The sequence below is a fragment of the Melospiza georgiana genome, chromosome 10, assembly GCF_028018845.1.
Source record: "Melospiza georgiana isolate bMelGeo1 chromosome 10, bMelGeo1.pri, whole genome shotgun sequence".
Taxonomy (NCBI): domain Eukaryota; kingdom Metazoa; phylum Chordata; class Aves; order Passeriformes; family Passerellidae; genus Melospiza; species Melospiza georgiana.
The window spans coordinates 6,941,657-6,966,230 of record NC_080439.1 but is presented as its reverse complement, the minus strand read 5'-3'; the positions used below and the strand labels follow the sequence as shown (position 1 = coordinate 6,966,230).

Here is a 24,574-nt window from a genome sequence, read left to right as displayed (position 1 = left end):
AAGCACAAGTGGACCACAAAACACTGCACTTTATAAACATTGTACACTCTTAAAGCGCACATTTTAAAAGTGTGTATGAAGTGAGTGAATAAGTACATCATTTTCTTGATTTTTCTTCAATAGATATTTTTTACCATATAAGTATGCAAAAATAAATAAATTAGGTAAAAAATTTCTATAGGAGAGGGTAAATGCCTATTCAAGCAGAACAGTACAGAGAATATCCAGTATCAGTGATGTGCTGGCTATCAGAAATAGAGATGTTGCTTTCAGCTCCTTGTAGAGCAGGCCAGGTGCTAATTGCTGTCATTGATATGAAAATGAAATTAAATCCACCAAAGCAAAAAAGAGTATGGAGTACTTGCAAATGTAGGCAAAAGAGCAGATTTATACAAATGTAACTGATGTGGCCCATTATGCAAAAAAAATTATCTTAAAACAGTAAAGATAGATAACCAGGCCAGATGGGACTCTGAGCAACCTGATCTAGTAGAAGGTGTCCCTGTCCATGGCAGGGAACTGGAAATAGATGGTCTTTAAGATCCCTTCCAATTCAAATCAGTCTATGATTTTTTGCTTAGAACAAACTTTTAGTTGTCCAAGGCAGCTGAACTTATGATTAAGTCTCAAAGTAATTATCTACTAATGCACCTACTTTTTTTTTTTTTCATTTTCATGTCTGTAATTACAATGTATTTGCAATAATAGAGTAGAAAAATCCATTCTCCACACTAACAGTGCACGTCAGAGAATTAGGAACATCTTTTAAGAGCACAATCATAATACCTCAATTTTAAGAATTTCTCCCTGAAGGTTTCCAAACTGTGTAAATGAAGGGACAGTAGCATAATCCTCTCTAAATAGGTTTAAATGATGCTGCTAATGCTGCTTTTATATGATGCTGTTAATGTTGCATTTGCAGCATTTGCAGCATTAACGTACTTTGGAACATCAGATGAGATCATTGTGAAGCTGAAAGTGCATGCTGAGGCCGTGTCTAGGTCAGGGACATGAAGTTATTTTGCAGCCACACTGTTATTCAAATTCCTCATCTGCCATTGCCACTGTCTGATAAGTGACAATTTACTCTTTTCAGGGAATAAAAATATGGGGGTAAATATACTCTACTACACAGGTTAAAAATAGGGTTTTATTCTGGAGGTAAGTACACTCAGGCTCTGAACCCTTTGTTGCAGAGAACACACAGCACAAGAGAATCAGAATGAATTTTGGGTCAAGGATACAGCATAAAGACCCTTTATGACCAAAGTGCTAAAAGAGTTCTACTTTGAGACCATTCACTGTAGAAAGGACTCACATCTTAAGGTTGTGGCAAAAAATTACATAATAAATTCAAGGGTATCAAGAATTTATACTATGGTGGGAATCAAATGTTTGTATTACAGGAAGGGCTAAATTTATCCTGGCAGCATTTAGAACCATGGCTGGAGAAAAGTCATTTTTTCAGAAAATAAGTCTTAAAAGTATTTTTCAATCATAAACTATCCTGATCTGCTGTTTTCAAACCTGCGATCCAGTATGATATGTTTTCCTTATTTAATATGTACGGGTCTAATCACAGATGATGAGAAAGTAACATCAATCTGCTTCAAAAAACCCAATCACAAACTTCCAGCTACCCTTTGATACTTTTTTGTTCCATTAATTCTCTGCCTCATCATCTTTCTATCCTTTTACATGGTAGAATCACATCTATTGTTATGTTTGGATTAAATCTATTTTAGCTTTTCATGTTTATAAAAGCTTTCATTGTTTGTAATAGCCTTTGAGCAAGGTGTTTAACAAGCAAGCAAAGAAAAACAAAAATCCTAAACAGAATTAAATCTTGTATGGCTATACACAAACCATGAAAGAATCTGTATGAAAACATTAAACTGAGGACATGAATTTTGATCACATAATGTTTACCAAATATTTATAGAACTCAAATCCTGAGATTTTCATCCTAATCTTCAATAAGAGTTAATAGTGGTGACAATGCATTATGAACTGTCTTCTGAGCCCAAGCTGTCATCCTTCATAAACAAAACCAGAACAATCAAAATAAGTAATTTAAGAACTAATACTATTTTTAAATGGTTCTGAGATTAGGTACCTAGCAAAAGACATATTCCAATTCACTTATTTAAATACATACCTCATTTTTCAAAACAATATGCAGAATTTTATAACAGGTCATCTCATCAGTGACCCTCATTCAACATAACTCCACCTTTCCTAAACAACACCTTCCTTAAGGACTTCCAAAATAAGAGTAAAACCTTGACTATGAAAATAAGCAATTTGGACTCTTAATCTAGTAATGTAAAACAAGAGGAAACAACAGGCAACTGTTGTGCCCCTCCAACAGTTTTGATAAAAATTTCTGTTATATTCTTTAGAGGAGTACCAGTTAACTTCTGTGCAGAAAACCACAGTTTCAGGACTTGAAAATTATCTTAAAACTCTCACAGAACTGTATCTGTAGGATATGATCAGATTATTATGCATTCAGATTTTTTTCAAGCTCTGTCAGAGATTTTTTTCTTTTAAATTTTGTTTATTCCTTTGCCTGTCTTTTTCTCATTCTAAATGTCTGATAAGTGTCTGCCCAATCTAGAAAAAGTCTGCACTAACAAAAATATGGGGCTAATGGGACTTAATTCATTTTCTGGCTACACAGGTTTACAACTGTGAAGTGCAGGATTTAATAACGATATCTGGAACAAGAACAACAACTGGAAAAAATGCATATTTCTTCTATGTTCCAGGCTGGCAGAGTGCAGATTATACTATTTAAACATCAAAACCTGCATAACTTTGTTTTAAATATATCTTGCATCATATTCCAGACACACTTGTACTTCCAGACACACTACTTTACACATAAAGTGTAAAATAAACAGCTACCTTTTAAAACCTTGCCTGTTCCAGTTAACTTGGAACAATGTTTTATATTCTGCATTTCCTACAAAGATGTCCTGTATTCATGCTCACTGATGAGCTGCTGATTTTTTTCTACATAAAATACCACCACTTCTCAGTTTATTTCATTGCTTTTCCTAAACAGACTGCAGAGTTAGTCTGAGTTCTCTGAATGTTTCATGAAACAAAACCATAAAAATTCTGTTGCAGGAGGTGAGGAACCCCTACCACTTCAAAGAACAATACATCATGTGCTGGGAGGAAATGAGGGAGTAAAATCCATCATTTACACATCATGTGTGCAGTAAACATTTAAACAACAGACAGCACTTTAGCCACAATAGTTTATTTTGAAAGTGACCTGATCTCCTGGAATTTCACTGGAACTGGTACCAGAGGAATCTCTTATTCTAATTCAGCACATGCATCATCATGTCAATATAGCAAATAATAGCAAGTAATTCTGTTGCTATGTGTATGTTATGACTGGGATCATGATAGTGAAGTCAACATAAAAGGAACTCAAATTATGGGAGAGAAAATACCTCAGTATTAATTCTCTGCTGAAGACTACCAAACAAATTTAAAATTTCCAGTTGTTAAACCCAGTGATTTCACAAAGTTCCTTGACACAGACTAAGCAGAGATGAAAGGAACCCTGCAGCTATTCCCTCAGATTTTGAAGTCATATACCATTGTGCAGTCAAAGGACTCATCTCTTTGGTAAAGCAATTCCAAATTATTAAGTCAATCAAATAAGTGCTAAAAAATAGTTTCTACATATTCACAACGGTCTTATTAAAAGATGACAATTGCAAAGAAAGAAAAGACTGCAAAGCATCTCATCCAAGCCTTCTATCACAAGGAGATTGATTATATAACTCTTTCATAAAAGGAGCAGAACCTTAAACAACCTCTAAATATTAGTTCTGTCCCAGACCTCTTTCTTCTCACCAACCGTGCCCTATGTTTCCAGCTGGATTTACTATTTACAGTAAAAACAATCATTATTCCAATACTACAGTGTTGTTAACTTGTTATCTCAAACTGTGCACTCCCTATTATACCCCAAATAAAAATCTTTGACTTAAGAGAGGAAAAAACCTTATTTCACATCCTACTCCTCCTCCTCTTAGCCTGCAGGAATCATACTAGCTTATAGAAAATGAGTTGGATTTGACAGAATTGTTTATTAATTTCCAGTCATAATTTGTGTTCAGATGTATTGAGTCAAGTGACTTTGCAAGTTCTTGAGAGCAAAAATGGGTCTTGCAGAGGTTCCACCAGAGATGTTTGGAAGCTGTCCCACTTGGCTTTGGGGATGAAGCTATAGCTTCAGACTGAGACAGCTCCTCAAGGGAGCGCGCGTGATGCAACAGCTACTGAGAGTCAATAAACAGAAACCCTTCCAGTGCCATTTCCATGCAAATGCTTCTCAAACTGGAACTCAGTTTAACCACACTATTGACATTTAAGTGGGCATAAGACACAGCCCAGAGAGGGGAAATGTGAATATTTATGCTGATTGCCTTTTATAAGCTTATGTCCCTTTCTTTGCCATTTTTCCTGAATGCAGTAAAGTCTTCCCATTTTAACTCTGAAATCTGTTATTCCACCAACATAAGAATGAAAATATGGGGAAAGAGATGAAAGAGGAGTAGAACACTGTGAACTCAGCCAATATGGATTTAGCTGCTTTACTATAGATTACTTTTTGGGCAAGTCTTCCTATAGCTGCTTCCTTGTCTGTAACCAACTCTCTCTGTGTTTCATCATATTCTTGTAAGAATGAGCTACTGAAAGTCACGAGTCAAAAGAGTTTGGATAATCACAGAGAACTTGATAAGAGGTTCCAAATGATGCAAATACAATATCAAAATAGAAGCTCAGGTTCTGAAATCTAGTCTGAACCCTGACAATGCTGCTTCCAGTTCAAGACTGAGAGCTTGTTCAGTTTTCCTCACCATGGCCAAACAGGCACTGCCTAAAGGAATTGTGTTTCCATTTATCTTAGATATATACTTGACTTTATTAAGCTCATAATAAAAAAAATACCATAAGATTTGATGAAAACAGAATTTTCTGTTTAAATATCAATCTTGTATTTGTCCATAGAACTGCCTCACCATATGTTTCTTCATTATTTTTAATTATATAAAAAATGCAAGCAAAACCTCACTAGAAAAAAGTAGCAAAGTATAGATGAGAAGAAAGACATATGCAGAAAACATGAACATAAAAGCCTGAGAAGGGAAAATTTGAAGTCATAAACAGATCCTATGTAAATCAAGAGCTCACAGTTGTATTGTGGAGCCTGGAACTCCCATGGTACCTTTGCATAGCTCTGTGTGCTCATTTTGAGAGGTAAAAAACCTTAGCGCTGCACGATTTAAGAAAAAATAAAGCCAAGTTTTTCCCTTCATTTTTATTTTTAAGTTGCACAAAACAGGAAGATTTGTGGAGCATAAAGCCATTTGGAATAGGCTGCTTAGCTGGTGCTCTAATACATCAGCTGCTGGGGGATCTGGAGGGCAGCCAAGGCTCCCAGATCCAGCACGTTCTGCAGCTCTCCCTGCTCCTTCTCCCAGCACAGGAGAACAACAGCTCCTCAAACTCCAAGTTCTCACTAATGCATCTTTCACAAAGCTTCCTTTAAAAAGGCCCTTCCAACCTATTAAAGATATTTAAAGTGCAGATTGGTGCTTCAAGATGTCCTGAACTGGTGGGGTTTGGTTTTGTTTTGTTTTCAGACATTTCAATTCAACAGCCCAGTGGGAAAGGTCAGGAGATCTGGCCATATTTTTGGCATTACATTTATAAATGCTATTCTGTTTCTCCTCAGCTAGAAAGGGAGATGCCCATGAAAGCAGTAATCCTGCCACACCTGTACCAGCACTGCCTGAAGATGACTCTTTTATCTATCAAATTTATTTATAAGGAAAGCTGTCTTAAAACTTCTGTTTTACAGAAGCCTAAATTTAAACATGCCCATGCTGAGATGATTTCTGTGAACAGGGATGCATTGTAGTGTGTCAGTTAAAGCTGAAACAGCTTGGTAGGATCCTTGAAAAATAAATTACACTGACACAGGTCTGTGTAATGAAGGAATACTTTCTTCATGTATGCATGTTTAAAAAAATGAAAATCTGATCATTTCTTTCTGCTCACTTTCTCACAAGAACAGATGCTATAAATATTCCTGAAAAGTGATTTTAGGACTCAAGTACCTTAAATATTTGTCAAAAGCAAACTTAAAATTATGAAATGGTTTTAGATAAAATCCTTTTATTGCATAGATGACAACAAAGAATTTCTGCAATTAATCATTATAGTTTAAATACTGTTGTCAAAATGTTAAACATTTACACAGCACTGACTGACTGTTGGTTTTTGATATGCAAGAACAAATTTGCAAATCACTGTAATGAAGAAAATAATTACAGAATTATAGAGTCTTGCAATAAATAGTAATGTTTCAAGTGTGAACATGTGTTCATTCTGATCTGTCCATCAGGACCTCAAGGTGATCTGTTGGTCCCAAGTACTTTAAGCTTTATCCTGGATGAGCATGGTTACAAAGCTATATGCATCACTTGTTTTAAAAAATCAACTTTATGCTGCACTAAAAATTTACATTAAGATGCTCTTACAGTAATTTAATTAAATACTCATTACTAAGTACCACATCTAAATAGTGTGACTTGTACAAAATTGAATTTGGAACTATTTAGAAACAGCAGTAGAATAAAAGTATTTCCTTACAAAATCCTGCTAAATCAGCGTTCTCCTATGGAAATGTCTATTACTACTCATTATCTGATCCCAAAGGAAAAGCTTACAGAAATTGTTATTAAGTTTTGAACCCAATGCTGTTATAAGTATTTAGCATCAGGGGAATACTCTGAACTCTATTACTTATTTTACTATGGAGATATTACCTAAAGGAAATGCTGCATTTTTTAATGTATCAAATAACAAAACATTGACATCTTTCTCAGTTTCTCTTAAGGAGTATGTTCCATTAAAACATATAATACATTTTTTTCTTCATCAATTTACATTTGTTATAATTTGCACATGGGTTGTCATGTTCTACATCACAATTGTTTCCATTTCTATATTGCAAATCAATAGGGAATAATGAAATTTATTTACTAAATTGTTAAACTGTGGTTTACATGAGAAAGTAACTGACCTTGCAAACCTCCACGACCAACAAACTCTTTGTTTTGGAGTTCTGACATGTCTAAAATGAGTTGTTACAGAATTACAAGGTTTGAGCAATAAACTGCTGTGCCAGGTAAATTCATATAGCATTTTGGCTTGCTAAGAAACAACACTTAATATCAAAAGAGGCTAAGTAAATAGCACCTTAAAAATAATTCTTTAATGGTTATTGAAATAAATGTGCTGGAGATTTTAATTTCAGCTGCAGTTGACAACAGTAACAAGGTCATCCTGACCACAGAAAAACTGGTTTTATTTCTCTCCAATTCTTTGGCCTAACGGCTTCATAGGCAAGAATTGGGTACACAGTGGTCACTGCAGGAAAGAGAGAGCAACATTTTCAAGGTTACCTGCCTTACATAGGACAACAGTTTAATTTCTAGTCAACAGAATAAAAAGCTGCATTTCCAGTGAATTGTTCCCCTGTATACCTCTCCAGCAGAATCTGACAATTTAAACTATTCCACTGCATTGGCTTTCTCTTTGGCGTCCAGGAAATTGTTACCAAGTTCTAGTTTCAAAATGTTTCACACAGCATGGGCTAAACAGCCAGAAATGTCAACCTGACTTTCACACAGGAAAGTTTTTTAGGAAAGTTAAAGATCTAACTTTTAGGAAAGGCAAAGTTCTAACTTTTTTTAAAAAAAGTAGCATCAAACCACTTGCTTTGCCCAGCAAATAAACTAAGTCTGCTCATTAAAAACAACACAGAGGTATCCTTTGGGTTGCTTTTCTCCATTGTAGCATGGCCACTTTATACTGGTGAGACAGATTTTACATTTGGTGTCAGCCACTCCCAGGGCTTTGCAGTTACGTGTGCGGAGGATGAACAGCAGGCACTAATACGAGTATCATGACTCTTTTCAGGCAGTAGGTGAAACCTTGAAGAAAAAGTGGCTCTGTCTTCAAAAAAGTGACCTGACCTTTGCTTTGGTGGGTTTTTACTCTGCAAGAAATAAAAAGCACTGCATGCTTTCCAATGCATCCTTCCTAGCTGATAAACGATTTTGTTCTAGCACTCAGCACAAAAGGACTACATTTGATAAAGACCAATAGCATGCTATTAGTGCTAGCTAATGATAGCTCATGTGTCATACTGGAAACAAGCTTCATAGACCTGGAATATGTCATGTGAATCATGAACAAACATGTAATTGGCCCAGAACCTTTGATATGCTTACCAATTAAATGTAATTCTCATTGAATTTAATATATTTAATTTTACAATGACTTTGCAGTTCTTTGGATATCAAAGGCATCACAAGTCCAGCATGCTTATCATTTATGACACTTCTGCTCTGAGAATTTCTTACAGCATGCAAAGAACTCTCTGTAGGGTATCTGTGATGTGTTGCACAAGCAAGCTAATCTAATATTGACCTGACCAGTAATAAAACCTGTTTAGAACCTGCAATAGTACGTAATGGTTTTACCTGCAATTAATGAAATGTTCCTGAAACCATTTGTAGTTTGGTATAAGCAATAGTGGGGGTTTACCTGACACAGAATATATTGCTAGTGAAGATAACTCTTGTATATGATGTCTTAGCAAAGAACCCCTTCTGTTAATAGACTTTTAAGGATTTAAATATACTTAAGTCCAGTGTAAAATACTTCTTTTATGGAGCCAGATCCTGCAGTCTTTGCACAGCTAAAACTTCCATGGAAATCAATGGGAGCTTTTAAAGTGTAATAATAAGGACCTGCCCAGGGTCACTGGCATAATGCAGCTCTGCTGTGATGCTTTATGTGTAAGCTCCCACCTTCTCTGTCACTTGCAAGAGGCAGAGACCAAAATAAGACCAAAGATCAAGATACAGAAACCCATGTGAACCCAAGATGATAAAGACCCTTATTAAATAAAAAGAATGGCATCAAACAGCATGGCACATAATATTGGTGCACTTTTTATTTGGCTAATTTATATTAAAAAATGTTAAAATATCTTAACCTTGTCCAGAATGTTTATAATGTGTTAAGAGAAGTTTAAGAAAAGTGTAGCTTAAAAAAAAATCCTTACAGTAAGTTCTACAACAATGATCATTTTAGGGAGAGCTGTAGCAATGCCTACGATGGCAGAATTTGGCTCCGTATGTTCTGTTAGCAAAAACCCAGACTGTTTATACGATGTGAATTGCTTTTTAAAATGTTACTAGAGCTATAAACTCTGTGGGTCCAGATTATACATTCAAATTTCAGGGAGAGTTTGCCTCAGTGAACAACAAGGAACTGTGCTTTATTTGAAAACTCCACTTGACGCTATTTTTAAGAAAAACACAGAAAAAAACCACAAAGCGGTATTTTGGGTACAAACTTGGATAACTAAAATTAAATCAACGGGCTGATCCTCCAACCCCTGCTGCTCTGGGGATCCTATCCTGCAGAAGGTTGGCATGGGAGAACTTCCAGCAGGCCTTGGCCCAGCAGGAAAGTGCCGGATTCCTGTTGACTTCATTGAGGCAACTCGAACGAGCCACCAGACCACGGCTAGACCCCAACTGCCTCCTTAACCATTGGGTTGATGGACCACTTGTTACATTATTATTTTTGTTTTCACTATTTTTAACCAGTGTGTGTGTGTGTGTTCTGCTTCCAACCGAGCTTCGCTTCCAGGCGCAGGCGCGGCCGGGTCCCGCGGGCCGGGTCGGGAGCGCGCGTGAGGGCGGCCGGAGCCCGCTGCTGACCTGGCGCCGTTGTTGGTTTCGCTGTTGTAGGGCAAAGGCGCTAGGGCGGCCGATAAGGCTGTGGCCATGGTGATGAAGGAGATTCCGAGAGAGGAGTCTGCAGAAGAAAAGCCCCTCCTTACTGTGGCATCCCAGGTGGGCAGAGCGCGGGGCTCTGAGGGGGCCGCGGGCGCCGCGCGAGTCCCCGGCCCCGCTGGGTGACCCATCCCGCTGCTTCACTGAGGGGGGAAAATAGCTTGGGGTGAATATTGGGGGTGTAGATGGTTTGACGTGAAAATTTAAACAAAAATGCATTTTTTCTCCCCAGTTCAGTTACCAGAAAGTTGTTTAAAGCCAGTTTAAAATCTCGGTTCTAATTCATGCCATCAATTGTCACGCCATAAATACTCATTTGCAATTCATATATAAAATATTCCCATTCCATGCATATGTAAAATAAGAAACAACCCGTTCACAGTAGTGTCATTTCCAATATCTCGGATCCCATTCCTAAGCTCTCACTGGGGTTCTGCTCCTGGTCTGGATCAGAATATGTGACTTGGCACATCTCATTGCTTTCATTTCTACACCTCCAGTCAAAGGAAGGACGTACGTCCCCACACTAAACCTTACACCTACCTTGGAGTAGCCACCAAGCATTTGGTGGTTCCATTAGTTCCTTAAAGACAGTGACTGAACCCTGCTGTAAACCACAGCACTCTTTTTATGAGAGTGGGTTTTATTCCCTCATGTTGCTGACATGAATTTGTTCCCCAGGCAAGTGCATTTAGTTTACTGCCGATATTTACTGCACATAAATGCTCCCAGCTCATCAGGAATGGAAATTGCTGGAAGCTGGTTTTACATGAGAGCCTTAAACTAAATCCACAGTCTTGTTTTATTCCTCTCATGATTTAGGATAACAGCTACTGTACTTTAGAAAGTTCTAAGATACACACACACCAGCACGTACTTCTCCAGCAGAGCATCGCAGATATGCTGCACTAATACACATTCTAGAAATATCATCTACTAATTTGGAAACCAGGTCTGGCACCTCCTCCTCCAGGCCCTGTTGAACACCAAGTTTTGTTCATGGTGAACTCCAATGTCTGTGAAGAAATTGCACAGAGGAAAAAGATGCTCTGTTTAAGGCATCATTTATAATTTTCCATTAAGTGATTAATGAGCAATTAAAAACACACATAAAATGCCCCCCCCTCTAAACCTTCACTGCACTCCAAAAAAGATTGATGTGCAAAAATCTTCCATTGGCTTCAACAGGGCCAGGAGTTCAGCCTGGGTTCATTAAATGTTTAACACACCATTTGTAGTGGCTGTCTGTCAGTCTCCTCAGCAATAGTCTATGATAAATTTATGAGTAAAATGCTTGTGTCTGTTAGTCAGTGTAATTTCTTCCACTAAACACAAATACCTACTTCCCTGCTATGCACCAAAGGGGTGCAGAAGCCAAAAGGAAGCAGAATCAAGTGAAAAAGTGAGTATTTTCCATGGCCATCTCTGCATCATGTGTGTGTGATGTGCAGCTGTACGACCACGTTGCATCCATCGTTTGTCCCTGACTGTGGCTGAAGTGTTGGTTTGAGATGCTGTCCCTGCAGTGTGTCCGTGTGAGCCTCCATCCCCACCATCCGTGCAGGAACACGCTCTGCTGTGCCAGCCATCCCCATCCCAGTGTCTGTCTCTGCTCCCTACATGGTGAAACACGTGGATATCATTGCTGCTCATGGGGTGGAGCCAGTTCCAGATTCACTGCAAACTTCCCAAGCCAGATGGGTCAGGAGAACAAAGCCTGGTCTTTCCAAAGGTCCCAACACCACCAAACCCAGAGTGGGCAGGTCCACATCTTAAGAGTCATTTAATGCATTAGGTGTCCATGCTGCTCCAACCTTACAGCTACCTAAGAAAAACCTGAAATGAAAGGATCAAGCCCAGACAGAATACTGGCTTTTCCAAGAGAAAAAACAAGTGAAATCCCTCATTTCCAAAGTCCTTGATGAAAGAATGATTAATCATGTCTGACTGTGGAGACAGACTCCACAGGAAGCATAATTGGAATCTGATACACAAAGATGAGTCTCTAAAACTGCTTTTTTGATAATGTACATACGCCCCTGAATTTGTAATTCAAAATACATATCTTTGCTCTTTTCCTCTGGAAAGTGATAAAAACACATCCAGCACAGAACAAGACAGATAAATAGCCCCATTTTATTGTAATGCTCCCAGCAAACCCCCAGCTTTTAAAATATGACACCTACTTTTTGAATAAGTGCTGTGGATTAAATTTAAATTATGTTTCCAATTCACAGATTATTTTATACCATCAGATATGGTTTTATAGCATCAAAACTGAAGGCAAATCTTCAAATAACATGAACCAAAAATGTACTGCAGACTCCTGTGGGGCTGTGGCAGTATATGGCAACTGGGAACCTCAATCACCATTCCAGCAGTAATGAGTGTACTACAGTAGGCAGAGGAGTATTGCTGGTAATTGAATGGACCTCTCAGTATCTATTTTTTGTAATCCTGTCTCCCTGTCTCAATTACCTTCTATAAAAGTCACTTTCTTCACACTTACTGGTGTGAAAAAGGATTCAGTAGTTGCCAAATTTAATACTTTAAGCATCAAGAGAGCGATCTTTCAGTTCTAATGGGATTTTGTAGAATATAACTCTATCCGTGTTGCTGTCTCCCTTTATCTCTTAAAAGATAATTCATGAGACTGGGACAAATGAAAAAAAGGTATTTTTTTCATATGAATTGAACCTAAATAACGTGCAAGAAAGCTTGCTGAAGGTTCAAAGATTACCTGAATATTAAGCTATGAACCAATTACTTCTACCAGAAGTAGAGAAATAAATTAGAAAAATTATGCATAAATTTGGTTTAAATTGCAAAATAAAACTTTTGTTTTAACCTCTTCATAGCTACTTTGCATTTGTCAGGAGAAAAAAAATCTTACTTCAGAATTACTTCCTAATGAGAAATTTAAACCTAAATATGCCCTGAAGTCAAAGTTTAATTGTGCAGTCAGCTATGAAATTCCCAATTTACTACAGGTCAGTGAACTTCAAAGGATCTGATTCAATCACACACTTTGACCCAGACTTACACTTTAAATTATGATTAACTGCTTTATTGAGCAGTAAAAAAATTCATGCTTAAATGCTTTGCCAGCAAAAACAAAAGAAATCTCACAGTGTCACTGGAGTTATTTGTCCCAGATCCATCACACCTAATTTAGGTTCCTTATTAGAGTACACAGGTTGGAAAGATACTCATGGTAGGATCCCTATAAAGCCAACAGAAGGAAGAACTGCAGTGTTCCATGAAAGTCCTATGGCAAATACACTCTGGAATTATACAGAACAGAAATTGGAGTCCATGAAAACTTCACCAACAGCAAAAAGAAAAGCAAAGTTTATCTTGAAAGCCATTCCCCACTTTTGCTTTTATCTGAAAAATATTGGAGCTGCCTACTCAGAATTTATGGGACCCTCACAGACATTGCTCAGAGCACAGTTTTGATCTCAAGCACTTATGATTTAAAAAGTTAGCCCATAAAACACTTAGGGTTTAGAATTTGAATTGGAAAGAAGAAATTTAAAAAGCTGGAATTACATTATAAGAAAAACCCTGAAATTCATCCTCCCCTGTGAAAAATGCAGGCTACAGCACATGTCAGAAAAAGAGATATGTTTCATGACTACCCCCCAATTAACTCCACCAGATGCTTAAGGCTTTTTTAGGGTCTATAAGGTATTAGTTAGTATTCAAAGTAGGAACTATTATTTTTTTAAGGGAACTTCATTTGCATGCTGATACTTAGTTGATCTAAGCACATTTATATTTGCTTAAGGGCTTGTGAATAAAATACTTCAACATTTCCACTGCCTAAATTTCACTGTTTTGGTGTTTTGGTTTTCATTTGCTTTTTTGTATGTTTGTATGTATGTATGTATATATGTGTATATGTATTTATTTACTTATTTTGGCAGTGGTGGTATATTTCTGCTTAGGTCTAGTTTGGTTTTTTTTCTTGCTTGCTTTGTTAGCCTTTTCTTATATTTGTTTTGTTCTGTGGCTTTTTTGTGGGTTTTGGTGGGTTGTCTGGGGTTTTTTAAGTCTCTAACAGGAGATTTTTAAATGCTTCCATTCAATTTTATAAAGGAAACATATTAAAGATAGCTAATATTCAGCTCCCAATGTTGTTAGTAGATTTTCTGATGTGTGTATCAAGGGCTCACTACATGGATTTGATTGTATAATCACAGTTTTCCATATAAACTTAACAGTCCCATTTGAATCAATCATGTTCATTCTAAGCTTCTTAGCATTAGGCTTGCACTGACTTCCAGCCCACTCCATAAATGTGTTCTCAATAAGATTAAAGCAGAATGGTGGGAGGTTCCTGTGGATGCAATTAGCTTCCCTTCTCTTTTACACCTACCTAAACCAGAGTTCACTCTGTTTTATCTAAGTTAAATATGTTCAGGTAAAAAGGCAAAAATCATCCCAGTTGTAATTATTGTCATTATCAAAGTCTGGAGTGCAAGAATTCATTGTACATTCCTATCTGCCTTCTGAGAATAGTGGCAATTCCCTCACTGATCTTAGGATAACTAGGCTTGAGATCCTACTTCTTGGATTCTTTTTAAAGGATTAATGATATGTTTATTAGCAGTATGTTCTATACATCTCAAATCTGATTTATTACAGAAGCTTTGACTACTTTATCAGGAGACACATCCTCAGTCCTATTGATAACTCATTTCAATCTACCATTGGGACAGGGTAAATACACAAAGAGAAAAAAAAATATAAAAATGAATAAATGCATGCTTAGCAATACAAATATTAATTGATTCTTTACTTCTAAGTTAAATATTGCTCAACATTTATTGCTTTTAGGGCCATATGCATAATTTCAGCAGAAATATTCTCATGAGTACAATAAAATTGCCTTGACAATATCCTTAAGAGTCATAAATTGCCTGCTTTCCTGAAGTTATGTAGATCTCTCTGTCACATAAATTAAATACATTTTTCACAAAATTACAATTTTAGTTTGAAATTACCATGGGAATTGATGATGTATTTTTTAAATAAAGTTAAAAAATTACCCATACCATTTCATAACTGCAAAATTCCTTACTATTCCTTAAGGACAAAGATTGGACAAACTTTTTTTTGTGAATTATATAATATGTAAGTTTAGCTCTGGTTTTTATATTAATTTATAGGAGTTACTTTTCAGAAACTTTTTGGGTCTTCATTAATACTCCAAGCCTGAATATACTGCCCTATTAAAGAGTTGCAAACCATGTGCTACAGTTCTAGATTCACTGAATTTGCTGTTTTTCCAGTGAAACTGCTCTACTGAATTGCAATTCACTAACAGCTTATGAGTTTCAAGCTTTCCAATTTGCTGAAAACATCCCAAAGCAACCAGACATGCCATGACAGGGAAAGGCCATTTAACAAGAACTTGTGATTTGGTTCCTATGACCAGACACAGTAACACATCCAAAACCACAGCCTAACTCTAGATATGCTGCAGAACTTCATTTGAGAAGAAAAATCTACAGAGACGACAAGAAAAAAAAATCCATGTGGTTTTCAAGCAATTACAGTCCATATGCAAAAATAGAGGAGGGATCTCAAATTATCTGTGGTGATGACAAAATGTTGTCTAGATCACTGCTGTAGATCTTCAGCCTAGACAATGATATGGGGCAGGTGAGAGGCTAACACAGAAATCACCAGGTATCACCACAAAGAAAACTCATGGCCAGATGAGAAATAAAATCTTCTACCACCCAGGAGGGAGAGGCACTCCATTTTTGATAATAGTTTCCTTTAACTTAAAGAAGTGCATGGAGCATGCAGGCATGAATGCAAGTGGCAGATTTACAATAAATCACATTTCTGTGTGGGTAAAGGCCAAACTGTCAGTCACAGTCACAGTTAAAGTATGACAAGAGTGACTTTCCTCCTCCTCCTCTTCCCCCGTGGCTCTGATCCAGCAGGACAGTTAAGCACGTGCTTAACCTTGAGTTTTGCAGGGCAAGTTTAAGTGCTCAGCTGGAGCCAGGCCAAAATGCAGGAGCCAGACACGACTGCCATGTTAAACCTCCTTTCAGCAGAGCAGGTTGAACAGAGGGAAGGAGACACTGAGCTGTGAGATGTTTAATTTTACAACAACACACCATAACTTGCACAGGTCAGCATGTAGAAGCACAGGCAGGGTGTTGGTGTGACACAGAAATCACAAGAGTTGTCACTCAGAAAATCAACTGCTCTTTATGGAGATGCAACATTAACAAGGGTTTTAAACAACACAGCTGAATTCAAATATCCAATGCAGTGTCTACAGTAACCCTCCCACAGCTTCTCTGACTTCACACAAACCATGGCAGCTGGGGTGACTTGGCTTGTGTGATTTCAGGTAAGAATTGTCACCTCTGACTCACACCCCACACCTCCTCCTGCCCGGCCAGAGAGCATTGGTTATCACCTGGGCATTGGAGCACCTGGCCTCCAGACAGGCTGCAGCACCTGAGGGCTCTGTGAGGAGGGAGCAAAGAATTCATCTCAGTTTTAGAGCTTCCCACAGTTCATGAGAGGCAGAAGTCAGATATTCCATGTGAATCGATTCTCTCTTCTGGTGCAAACCAGATATTTGGCTCTTATGTCAGCTTCATTGGGACATACATTCACAGTAGAGTGATGGAGAAAAATAAATGCATCACTCTGGCACAAGGATGGGGCAAAAAGCCAAGAAAAATAGTAATCATAATCATGTAGTAATCATGCTTACTACAAAAGAGTAAATAAAGTGTGTGAAGCAGTAGTTTTGTTGTGAAATCTTTATAAACATACTATTAAAATGAGAAAAGAAGAAAAACAAAAGTCATGCAATTAAATTTTATCACGAGACTACTCAATTAGTCAGGACTTCCCTCTCCAAACACCTCTCTGCCACCAGGAAAGGAGCTCTTCCATTTCTTATCCTGCCAAGATAATGATCCCCAGACATGACTGTCAGGCCAATACTTCCAGTCATGCTCTAGAAAAAATAACCTACATTCTTAGTTGGGGCTCCCATTTATCAGTTTTTAGAAAGAGCCAGAAATCAATTGATTTGTTTCCTCCTATCCCAGGGAGCGTCACCAAAGTGCAGGGGGTGTGCAGGGAACCTGTCTGTGAGGAAATCATTGCTGTGTATCATAAAAATAATCAGTCCTTGAAATTAGCTGGTATCTCCCACTTAAAGCTGCTGGAATCAATCTGACCCTTGTTCCTGTTCCAGTGCCACCCAAAGAGCAGACAAGTTTCTCAGAGTAAAGTTCAAATACAGCATTTTTCCAGTAGAAAATCCGAGTTCAATGTTTCCTGCCTTCCCCCATGTTCATTATCACTCGGAGCCTTCTGGAGCAGCTCACATCCCTGAGGCAGCCCTGCCACCCTCTCACACACTGAGGGGGCACTACAGGGAAAAGCCTCAGAGCCCAGGAGCAGCTTTGATGCTGAACTGCACTGGGGATTACCCAGGAGTAGTTTGGGGTTTCCTAAATTAGTGCCATGAGTAATTCAGTCAGGCTCAGGCAACAAAATGGATCCAATCCAAAATTCAATCCAACTCACTTCAGTAGCAAATTACATCTAAATTTTAGATGCTCTTTGAGCCAGTCCTTCTAAAATAAATCCCATATATAGCAGGGGGAAAGCTAGGTGCCTTTGAGAGCCTCCTTAGGGACAGCCTAAATTGGGCAGGCAAAATCTCCCTCTGGAGTAGCTTTTCTAGGCATTTATCTCTCCCTATTGAACATGGAGGGAATTTAGGCACTTAATTTAAGAGAACTAGTTCACTCTGTGCTCAAAACATAGGTGCTAATTAGCTGCCCATGCCTGACTGGAAACCCTCCCAGTTTAGAGTCTAAATAATTTATCTTAAAGACTAGCATTGTGTTATGGCCTAGTAAAAGTTTAAAAAAGAAACAAACCAGCATGCTTTGTGCACTGCAAACAGATCAAGATCAGGAATGGTGTAGGAGAGAATACGAAATGGCATGGAAGGTCCATACCTTAGTTACTGCGAAATGCTCCTTGCTTTGCATATTTGGAAGCAGTGGGGCTGATATCAGACACTTTTGACTCTCCCAGTATCTCTCCCAAAGCGCCCAAAAGCCCCACTTAATTTAATTCCAAAAAGAACTTTCATGCTTTTTGGAATGAAAGATTACAATGGCAGCACTGGGGTAGGAAAACCACCTTTTTCTGCTGTGCTGCTCCCAGAAGACTCATTTGAATTTAGGAGTATCTTGTACTATGGATGAGTGTCTTCAGATGTGTTGGTAGTAGGAAATATCAGCCTCCACAGAATTCACAAATCCCTCAATTAAAGGAGTGTGTGGGCTTCTTCTTTAATTAAAGTGAATCTTACAGAGAGAATTTAAGTTCCTAGAGACATTATGAGAATTTATGGCACCCACTGGCTAAATTACTACTGAGATACCTCCATTTTCCCAGGCTGAGTTTACACGACTTGGTGTGTGTGCAGATATTGGGCACATAAATCCAGTGTGGGATCAGCTCCTGCCCCCAGTGCTGCTTCCCCAACACCCAGGAGTGCTGGGTCACTTCCCTAATTTCACTTTGCTCCCCTCATCTGCAACACAGAGATAATATTCCTCAGCTCTGCAGTGGTGCCAGCCTTGATTCATGAATGTTTTAAGGCATTCTGTGATTTTTCAGCCTGAAAGGTGCTTGAGAACCATAAATTATTGGTTTAATATAGATCATAGTTTTCATCTCATAAATCTTTTATGTACTACTCCAAATTCATGCCTGATATAACTCTAATAACTTGTGCAATATTAAGCAAGGGATAAATTTGGTACAGTATATGAGGCAGCAAAATGAAATTCCAAGTGTGAGACCAAGGGCTTAACAAGTGGCATTCCTTACAGAGTAATGTCAGAAACCTACCCCCCTGCCCACTTCTCTGCAGAAAAAATATCATCTCATGGCACTCTAACTTAAGTCTTAATTCATCATTAAATGTCTGCTTAATGTCAAAATAGTTTTTCTAATATTTTCTATTGCTATACGTAGGTAGTTTGTGTTTATTGAGAATTAGTGGCCGTGGTCGTGTTTTTGCAATCTGTTTTGACAAAAATGTTTGAATTGAAAGCAGATTATTTTTCACAGACATGAAATGTCTTTAAATAAGACATTCCTACAGCTTCTGGTCCTTAGCCATGGGAGCAAAAGACCCAGGACTAGGAGGGATCCAGTGGGTCACAGTCACATCACAAACAGCAATGTAGAAGGCTTGGCAAAAGCCATTTTAAATAGGTGGGCATTTTGTCCCCCCACAAGAAGAAAATAATCCTGTTCATAGAGTTCACTGATGTGATAGTTCAGCTCTTTTAATTCCCAGACCAGACGTTCTCATGCCCAGTTTAGAACTCTGTTATTGGGCCAGAATCTCTCTATAGCTGAAATAACTTTGCTCCCCTCCAGTGTCATCTGACCACTCCCCCTTTATGTGCACATGAAGAATAACTGCAGTCCTACTCAATCTTCATTTTTTTAGCCTAGGTTGAACTCTTATAGTGTTCCCTTAAATGTAATAAATCTAATGAACACAAGAAAGAAAATTCTAAGGACATGATAGCCATCTTTGAAAAGGAGAAAAAATTGTCAGACCTCATATTTCAGTTAGACCTTGGTAAAATTCAGCTCTTTATTAAGTCTTATCTCCTTCCCCTCCATGACTCTGATTCTTAACATTATTTCTGGTCTTCCCAGAGTTTATCCTCTGACCTCTGCAGCAGGTTTGGGCAATAAATTGCCTTTCTATTCTTCACTGTCTGCAATGAGTGAGTTTGGGTACTTTGGTTCTCATAATTCTTTCTTCATTTCATCCTTCCCCCATTCTTTCCTATTGAAGAAAATTTCCATGGAAGGTAATGGAAAACCTGATAAGCATCTGAATCTTATGTGATAATGTATCCCATTGATAGTCTTACAGATCAAGAAACTGTTATTTCCTAAGAAGTTTTTATATTTTCAATGATTCTTTTTCTTTTTTCCCTCCTGTCCTTCTCCAAATGATCTAGGACTTTTTTTATGCTGTGCAAATGCAAAAAGAAAAATATATACAAGCATCTTTTGCTGATATTGAGATAAAATTTTAAAAGACTAAAAGTAGTTTGGAAAAGACTCAACTCTTAAGGCATCCACATGTTTTTCAAAGTAGTCATGAGTAAGGATTGTCAGCAAATTATAGAAAGAAAATATAGGTCTGCTTAATTCCTAAACATAATCATTAGGTAAATTTTTAGACCAGGGCATAATGGAAATCAAAGGTGTGCAGTTGATATAAATGCAATTTCCAATGAAATTAAGCAGAAATTCTGTGCATTGAATGAGGCAACAACCTGTACAGGCAACCCAGAGTTAACCCCCCCCATGATGAATTCCCTGGTGAGCTGCATCTGCAGTCTGGGTTTAGCACATCTGGAGCTGGGACAGCATCACTGCCACATTTCTAAACTCAGATGCCACATCTGCACTCGGCTGGGCAGGCAATCCCTCCTCTGTGTTCCATGGAAACTTCCATGGTGTTTCAGGGCAGAGCTCTCAGGTCCTGGGCAGATGCATTTGGGCAAGGCTTGCAGCACAGCAAGTCAGTGCTGGATATCAGAGTAAAGGTTTGATCCAAAATAGTGGGTCTCTTATTGCAATAGCTCCAGTATTTTGCTGCAGCTTTGCACTACAGAAATCAAGTACTGAACAGCAGTGAATCTAATCTGGTTTGCTGTAATAACTTTAGAGATAATCCTGCTGCTGGAGTAGCTCAGAGCCAGTATTTAACAAACATGAGGGTGAGTAAATACCCTTTTTGGCCAGTTTTAGTCCATGTTAGCATCCTAAATTTAAAAATTCTAACATATCTGAGAGAAAACTTTAAAAATTCAACAATGGAAGAAGAGTTAGAACAGAAGGTTGAGAAGAAGATGAAGAGGATAAAATGAAGCTGAAACACCTCCAGACAAAAGCAACAGTGGGAAAGCATTTTTTCAGATAAAGAAATTAAGATATTAAGATAATGTAAGTGCAGGGCACACCATCAGACATCCCTCCAGCTCAGCTGAGATCTTTATCCTCTAATCAGAGATAGATGGCAAAGAGGAGACTTTTATTTCTGAGATTTGTACAGATTTATCTTTTTAATTCTGAAACATTAAATAGCCTGTAACACAGAGATTTCTCTCAGGTAGCAGAGCACCAGTGCATTCATCCAATTAAAAATGGAAAACTGCTCATAAATAAAAAGCATTTTATGAGTCCTCCCACAGTCAGAGCTCATGCAGGAAGTTCATACACTCACCAGGCTCCATCCACTGTCATTCACATACCATTTATGGCAGAGAATTCCTGTCTCAGCAGGTTATTGTTTAGTGGGCTAATGCTTATTTACCAGATGAAACGCTATTGTGGAAGTTCTGTGGGGAAGCGTGTTATTTTGGGGGGAAAAAGCCCACCTCAAAAAAAGAAAAACAAGCCCTGCTTATCATCCTGGTGACAGAGAAGGGCAACTTCACCATGGATTTGAAGGGAGCTGCATCAGGCCCTGTAACTTTAGCCCTATAAGCAATAGTATGCAATAACTGCTAAGGAAAAATCATCTTGCTGCTTTATTTTTGTGTGATTTGTTAAACTGCAATATAATTTTGCCCCAAAAGAGTAACTAAAGCTTATTTTATTTTAATCCCAGTGCTATTTGTGCATAGTCTGATTGCAATATCTTACTCTCACAATTAAAAATAAAGCACATGATATCGTGAGAATATGTTTGATTTCTGTAAATTCTGCATCCCAAGAACACTCTGTGACCTAGGGTTCTTTGTTGCTAGCTGGTGAATGAGCAACAGGAAAGCAGACCCCTCCTGAGCCCCTCCATTGATGACTTTCTCTGTGAAACTAAGCCAGAAGCTGTTGCCAGGCCTGTAACATCAAATACTGCAGGTAAACAACATTTTTATTATCCCTCACTAGAGAAAAATAGTTTTAGTTTTAGCTTCATTATGGCAAATTTTTGTCAAGTGACTTCTCAGTTTGTTACTGTGTGCACAAAATCACAAGTTGGCATTAAATTGTAATTGCCTGACCTGTTATAAGAAAAACTTTGTTCATTACATTTTAGGGGAAATCTGATGTGATTCAAATCACATCAATTCTAGCAGATAGATGTGAAATTAATGACATATTTGGGGCTGAAATTAATGCAATTTGTTTAAGTTTCACAGGATGTACATATGAGTCTGAATCAATTCTCTGTATTTGGTTTTGCAACATTTTAACTTATGGGAAAACTCATATTTAGTCTGGTTTTAATCAAATTCATTCCTTACTCTAGAAAGATTTTTTTTTTAATAAAATCTTGGATGAGTTTTTAAAGAGAAAAATGGGGGAAGTATAAGAACACTTAAACCAGGCTGAGTTCAGACACTTTGTTAGTGAAAGGATTTAATATATTTCTTACCTTCTTTGTGTTGTAATGAGGCAGTAGAGAAGTGAATGAGTGAATCCTGAAAACCTTTTGAATTATACTGAATTCTATTTGAAATATATTGCCATTTGAAAGTATTTTTAGAAATCATCCCACTCCTCCTTGGTGTCTGTGCAGAGGTAATCAATGCTGTTGAGAGATCAGCTGAGACAATAATATCAGCACAGCCCTACTGGGCTCTCTTCCTGCCTCAGAAAAGGACTTGGCTTGTTAGAAGCCATTTAATTAAAATTTACACCCATGCAAATTATTAAATGAATAATTGACAGCTGAGTGATTATCTGCACATCTAATTAATGTGTCTGTAGTAACAAAAGCTGAAATACTGAATTAGATAACAATTGTAAGTAATAATTTTTTCCCTTTAAAAATATAGCTGAAGATATTAAAGGGATGAATAGAACTATTTCAGATTGTTTAAGAATGGTGTTTGTTTTAAAATTTACCTGTAAATTTTACACCTGCCTTGAATATCTATCAGATTGGGGTGGGAGTGTCAATTAGATTTATTTAATAGTAAAGTAAAAAAATATTCTATTAAGATTGTTGAAATTCAATGATTTCCAAGAACACAGATAAAGCACTGCAAGAGTTAATGCAAGTTGATTTGTCAAAAACACCTGCCCTGTAACATGATGATAAAAAATTAGTTTTTCTACCTTTTACATGCTAAAGAATTGTGAATGTTACACTTTAAGCAATTTTTAAAAGAAGAGCTGAAATTGAACATTTCTTCCATACTGATACAGTCCTTAATAGAAATGGCATTAGACTATATATTCAGTATTCATGGCCCAAAGGACAAACACCAACAACAGCAGAAAACATTAATAAACATCCACATTCCTTTTTGACCCAGGTCCACCCCGGGAGCTATTCCCAAATGGATTGTGGCAGAACAGCACTGCCCCAGGACTTAAAAAATCTGATATTAAAGCAAATCTTATCCAAAAGCTGAATTGAACAGGGAACCCTCACAAAAGAGGGAACCCTGTGAAGGCCCCAGCCATAAGACCTCAGATGTCTTTAAGATTTTCAGAGGAAAAGCCTTTTTTGCAAATCCACTAAACAGCATTCAGTTAAGCACTTGAAATCCCCAGGCAGATTTTAATATACTGGTCATCATCTTTAGCCAGGAAATACACACTTACTCTGGCCAAATACAAACACATCAGTAATTTTTTTCCCAACTAAAACAAATCTTAAAAAGTGAGCTATTTGAATTCAAACAACACTGAAATTTAACATTTTGTCTCTAAGTATTATCAACAGGTCTGGATCTCTTGGATCTTAGTGAACCTGTCTTACAAACCCAAAACAAAGCAAAGAAATCAGAGAATCCTTCAAGAACTGAAGGCGTAAAAGCTTCAACCCTCAGAAAGAAGACAGAGAATCCTGACCTGATCAGTGTGGATTCTGAGCAGAAAGTCCAGGCTGCCAGAGTTGCAGACAAGTCTTCTCTAGATTTAGGTAAGAGTGCAGCTGTTTCATCAGTGCTCCCTTGCCCTGCTCAGCACAAGTTTCTCCTGGCTACTTTCACAAAATAATGAGCAACACCAGAATTTTTGCTGCACCCCATTTCAGCAGTGTAGCCTTTGCTCCCCATTATAAACTACCTGAAGCACTTCAAACCTTAAACACATTTTTCATTTTGCCCCTGCCATTATACCTATTAAGTTGACACTAAGTGTGCTAATAAAGTTTTGGAATTTCTTTGGAAAAAGGAATTTAGTCAGGGTGTGTAAAATGGTAGAAAAATCTGTAGGGGTGTGATGAGAAATTGGTAAAGGACACAAATGAGAGGCACCCATGCTGATGTCCTTTTCAGAACTGCAGGTGTCAGAAATGCACAGTTATATTTGTAAATACTGCTTTATCTCTGCATAGGAGAGAAAAAAAATCATCCATTCTTGACAAAAGAGATATATTTATACAGACTGAAAAAAAATCCCCAAAACAACTCAATTTCCTGCCAAGCCTGATCTATTGACAAGCTTTGGAAAAGGTGAATTTGATTTAGTTCCATCCAAACTAAATTACTTGCAGTGCAACTGAGAAATTTGCAAGGTAAATGTAATTTATACCAAGGCAGCAAATTTTCCATTCATCATCACAGAAATTCTTTTAGAGACCTTTATCTTCAAACAGG

The 24,574-nt window shown here is 37.7% G+C and overlaps 1 protein-coding gene across 9 annotated transcripts in view; it reads left to right on the top strand.

The window, feature by feature from the left end:
* Positions 1 to 24,574, top strand: part of PEX5L (peroxisomal biogenesis factor 5 like) — a 102,521-nt gene that overhangs the window by 52,683 nt on the left and 25,264 nt on the right. For 2 of the 9 annotated variants that reach the window (XM_058031619.1, XM_058031622.1), the window contains 5 exons: positions 8,020 to 8,085; positions 9,867 to 9,971; positions 11,275 to 11,313; positions 21,770 to 21,881; positions 23,686 to 23,895. In XM_058031619.1, the coding sequence (XP_057887602.1) occupies positions 8,020 to 8,085; positions 9,867 to 9,971; positions 11,275 to 11,313; positions 21,770 to 21,881; positions 23,686 to 23,895 (532 nt within the window). The remainder of the gene's footprint in view (positions 1 to 8,019; positions 8,086 to 9,866; positions 9,972 to 11,274; positions 11,314 to 21,769; positions 21,882 to 23,685; positions 23,896 to 24,574) is intronic. The other 7 variants (XM_058031624.1, XM_058031620.1, XM_058031627.1 and 4 more) reach the window with 5 other exon arrangements.